Source organism: Opisthorchis viverrini, assembly GCF_000715545.1.
Source record: "Opisthorchis viverrini unplaced genomic scaffold opera_v5_427, whole genome shotgun sequence".
Classification (NCBI taxonomy): domain Eukaryota; kingdom Metazoa; phylum Platyhelminthes; class Trematoda; order Opisthorchiida; family Opisthorchiidae; genus Opisthorchis; species Opisthorchis viverrini.
Genome location: NW_008752088.1, coordinates 176,420 through 181,636, shown reverse-complemented (window position 1 = coordinate 181,636; position 5,217 = coordinate 176,420). Strand labels below are relative to the sequence as shown.

The 5,217-nt window shown below is 44.0% G+C and overlaps 1 protein-coding gene across 1 annotated transcript in view; it reads right to left on the bottom strand.

Moving 5' to 3' along the window:
* T265_15306 (hypothetical protein) overlaps window positions 1-4,859 on the bottom strand; it is a gene marked incomplete at both ends in the record, with an annotated part of 91,388 nt that extends 86,529 nt beyond the window's left edge. Inside the window, one exon of the mRNA XM_009177492.1 lies at window positions 4,813-4,859. Within this exon, the coding sequence (XP_009175756.1) occupies window positions 4,813-4,857 (45 nt within the window). The remainder of the gene's footprint in view (window positions 1-4,812) is intronic.
* Window positions 4,860-5,217: the final 358 nt, after the last annotated feature.

The following is a 5,217-nucleotide window of genomic DNA, read 5'->3' as shown; positions in this document are numbered from 1 at the left end:
ATTTACCAGCCACTAAGAGCGAGAGAACTCCAAAAATGCAAGCCGATTGCCAAGCTCCGCGAACAGAGCAACAGCCACCTGATCAACAACCAATAAACTCACCCGAGCTAGCAATATTTCAACAGAGTAGTTCTCTGTTTGGCGACCTTGTGACGGCTCCTTGTCTAATGCGACTGTAGGGATTTGCATGGCATCTGCAAGCGTCAGGCTAGTATCTTTCGCTCCGTAGTAGGACAATCCCTCTGACATGACCCACTTCATACTGCTTTCTACAGGCTCCATTAGAAGGGGACTATTTTAGACGGCTTAGAAAATTATACGCACGAACACAACAGAATTGTATTCAGTCAAAGTATGTTTCGTTGCCAGGAGAAATAGCCGAAAGCGTCGGACTGAATGTAAGCACTGTCGTTCTGGTGACTCTGAAGCCCCTTGCTGCCCGTTCGCTGCACAATTCAGCCTAGCCACAAGAGATCAGTGTGCAATATGTATTGAACGGCATCCATGTGGTCAATTTCCATGCAAGTGAAAACTATCGAGGAACTAAGCACCATCGGTAATAGGTTTCTGGGCAGAAACGAAGGGTTGGATCGACATCGCTGGTGATTTTTGAAAATGAATCTATCGACAAGGTTAGTGAATGAATCATGTGGATCGTGTCATGCTTCCCAGAGATCCTTTCTTAAGCTATCACCCCACTGCTAACCACAGAAGACAAAGAAAAAGCCCAACATGTTAACACAGGGTGCAAAAATGAAGGCAGGATTGTGGAATATACATGTAGTGACTGGTTGTTTCAACCGTAATTCATCAAGCTGTCCACAGAGTATATGTTACCTAGGCATACATGTGGCACAACTGAACTTTTTCATCCCTATCAACAGGGAGAAGTCATCTAGTGCAGTGACATCCTGTTGTTAGAGCACCGTTCTGACGAGCCATCTGCCGGTAAACACGGCCTTCGGCACTTGGACAAAGTATTAGAAAACACCAGTCAATTTCATTGTCCCTCCGTATATGAGGCAGTTTCATACACTTGGGTGTCACACCGAATAAGGTTTGGATAAATTAGGAACCTTTTGGTAAACAAGTTGATTATCCACTAGAATTTCCCATCAATTTTCTCCTAATCATCTTCAGGCAAGAAATGAACATTTTGAACTGTTGTGTGGAACTGTTTTGGTTGTCATTTATTTTATCTTACTATAATATTTTGATCAAGAGATAACGTTCCAAGTAGAGATAAAGATTGAATGTGACATCTGCGGGTTGGTTGTTCTCCGCCGATATACACGCATCCACGAGTTGGAAATTGTGATATAAAGAATAATGGAACAGAATGGATGTACACACCTGTCTAGAACACCTGCATGTTCTTCAGGCTTGTTGAAACTAGTTAGCTGCCATCATTGTTTCCAATCGTGTTGTTACTTCAGCGCACCCATACTACTGCGACTTCACACAACAGCGACCTAGTTCGTGGCCATAGACGGACATAAAATGCAATTGGTAGGCCATCAGCTGAGTAGACCCCGGAAGATTTACATCCGTCCACTAATATAAAGGTATCAAATTATGACATAATGAAGCATGGCTCTTTTTAGAAAAGTTTGAAGGCAAACGGTAGATTTATTGCCGGGCAAGCGTTTTTTCAACTGATTGAAGCACGGCTCTGTTTCACGTAGCGAGATAGTTATACTTTTGCTTATTCTGCCAAAGCTTAAAAGATATTAGAGCAGAGTAATAACAAACGTGGTAACAACGAGTCCGATGAAAGACAGTCAAGAGAAGCTGCCTTACTGTACACCGTATCCAAACAAACGGATCCTGTGGTGGGGCTGTTCATCCGACGCTTTCTCAACGAGAGACAAGCTAATTAATCACACGAAATGCCAGCTTATTCAGACCATGTTTTCAAAAAACTTGATCGGTGAAGGCCCTGAAAAGAACGGAGCGAGTATGCTTTAAACAAACAGTACTAGTGAGTACGACTCCAACTGGTGCGTCACCTCCACAGGAAAGCTATCCTGGTGACAATCCTGCCTTGACCCGGATGTGAGCGCTTGTCTAACATCTGAGGTGTATAAACGCCTCTCAGAACGCTTCATCCTAACAATCTATTTTCTCTAGCTCAAAACAGACTACCATCGGTTACTGCTTATAAGACTAATAGGTGATTGGTCCGTCTGTATATTGGGTGTGCTCGGGTTTATCATATTCATCAAAATCTAAAACTACTGCTAGCGGCTGTTTCTATTCCTGCTTTAAGCATGCAGACTTTTCAGCATATTCATCGTTGGCGACTCCAGAATCAAGGACTGTTGGTATATACAAAACCGCCGGACACTTCCAAGCTGCGTCATCACAGTGGCAGGAAACCATGGGTGCAATGTTTGGTGGTTGGTCTGTCTGTCGAGCTTGGCAACTGGCCCGTAGACGTTTCGTCACCGATAAAGAAAACCTCATCAGAGAACGGCTGGGTGAGATGGTACCCGGATGACGCCGCCTTGATTGGTGACGAGTGGCCTGCAAGAAGAACGTCATGCTCAGCTAACAGGCCAACCTGCAGCATAACCACCTGAGATAAAAAATACTTTGACGGTGAACGAAAGCTTTCAACTTACCTCAAGTGAATCTGAAAACAACTACTTACCCTAGTTTTGGCTGAAGGATTAGCCCCAGCATCGATCAACAGCGAGGCAAGCTCAGCATGTCCAGATCGTGCAGCACAATGCAGCGGAGTAAGGCCATCTCGCGTGCGACAGTCTACTAGAGCTCCCGCGGCTATCAACAGTCGAACCATTTCAATACGTCCCCATTTGGAAGCGATATGAAGCGGAGTGATGTTGTTCTACAAACGGACAAATGCAGAGCATACGGAGAATGGTAAGGAAACAAAGTGGTGGGAGTTAGTAATATGGTGGACTTAGTAATATGGGGCAACCACAAAGGGAACAGGGTTAGCTGCGAAATGATGACGGAGAGAGACGATGAAATTCACTGGAAAGGGCAACAGATGAACAGAATCTCAGCAAGTGTGCTTAGAAATGAAAGGGGAAATGCGCCAAAAGGCGAGCCTTCCAAGCTTTCATCCAATTATGAAATAACATTGCTGACTGATTTTATGACCCAGTTGTTAACTATACTACGACTGCCAAATCTGACACTGAAGTCATGAACAAGTTTTATAGACTACGGCGCGGTTAAGAGGAATAAATAAATAAAATAAATAAATAAATAAATAAATAAATGATAAATAAATAAATAAAATAAATAAAATAAAATTAAAAGGAATAAATTCTCCCAAAACAGGCGGAGTAAAAACGGGAAACTTACTTGCGTACATAGGTCACAAACGACCTCAAGACTATGGGCGATGTGGAACATTAAGTAATGCTTGAAAGTGGCCACATCGCCGAAATTCGGAATAAATTCTCCCAAAACAGGCGGAGTAAAAACGGGAAGATAACTTGCGTACATAGGTCACAAACGACCTCAAGACTATGGGCGATGTGGAACATTAAGTAATGCTTGAAAGTGGCCACATCATTTGCCGAAATTCTGTTCACTTCAGCCTGATTGACCTTCATTCACTTGAAGCTTCCGCGTCTTAAACTGAAAGTCTGTGATTGCGGCTCAGAAAATGACTGATCCACAGCGAAACTTAAGATACCCATTGGGGAAACAATCAAGCAGCTCAGTGACTTTCAGTACGTTTTCGCTTTGAGATGTTGTGCAAAGTGCACTCGCTTGAATTCGTATTACTACCTGCAGGTAGAACACGATAAGTGCGAGCAGTGTTTTCGATAAGATCCCATTCAACGAGTAAATTCATGAACAGTTTACAAGGATGACGGGACACTAGACAAGTCCTTATATGAGAAATCAGCACTTCATTAAAGTGGGATGATCGATGTCACCCATACGTTCTAATCTGATTCGGTCGCCGGCTTTGTCAACTACGCTGAAACCAATGCACAAGCAGGTGCGCTTGAACTATCTGAGGTTGCTCGATTACCCTGTAACATTAGCACACGTGCGAGGATTATGTGAAACTTGTAAATTGTTCTTGGGAGGCACAAAACGGAGGAAATACCCACAAAAATTCAGAGTATATAACTGACATTCACGCGAGATTGTCTTTTTTACAGCTACTCTGAAAATCAACCATTACTCCCCAAGCTACATTCTCGAGTTCTCACATCAACAAATTCCACGACCACAGTCATACAGAAAACCACTCATGGTTCGTTCAAATCGCGTTTGACAAATGATGGTGTATTACCATGCATAAGTACCACTCGAATCAGTCACAGGCCGCACACACGTAGCGCGACATGAATAGCAACAAGCGCAATTCCAGTGCACCTGTTCGGATTTCCTCTGTTGCTACGGCTTATGTCTGAGTGCAGTCAGACTGAAGTGCAAGCGAGCTAGTTGTCTGACTCTAAAATTGCGTAGGGGGCAGTGGGTATTGATTAAATCCGCCGGAAAGCAGTCCCTGCAAACATAAGTCACGAGCTGGGCTGGAAACCCAAGGGCAGGTCCACATTTATGCAGCCCATTTACGGGAATCAAGCATTTCGAACCCCCACTACAGGCAGCTGGTACGTTGCTGTAAAACTTCCTGATCGTTCTCACATGAAGTCACATGAAGTTCTCACCACAGCCGAACGACTGCCGATGGCGTAACGCGTGTGAAAATCCCTCTACTCCCCTCAGATGACCGAAATCCGCACAAACGTCCCAGTCAACTGTCCGCATCAGCCCAAGTTTGATAAAACAAACTGGACAAGAAAGCAGATCACTTACTTTGGCCTGATAATTGACATCTGCGCCTCGATCGAGCAAGGGCCGGGCCACGTTTCATTGCCATACGCATCAGCCCAAGTTTGATAAAACAAACTGGACAAGAAAGCAGATCACTTACTTTGGCCTGATAATTGACATCTGCGCCTCGATCGAGCAAGGGCCGGGCCACGTTTACATTGCCATAGTGCGCAGCGATGTGCAGCGGGGTGAAACCATGCTGGAGTGAAAGCAGTGGAAACATGTTACACCGATGTTTATTGACACAGTCTCAAAATATGACGCAGAAAAAGTAGAAGGTTGAAACAACTTCATATGTTTATAATCAAGCACGAAATGGATCAAAGTATTGTGAAGAAATTTACTTTCGCTATGCGCAAAGCAGTAGACGGAATATAAAAAGTCGAC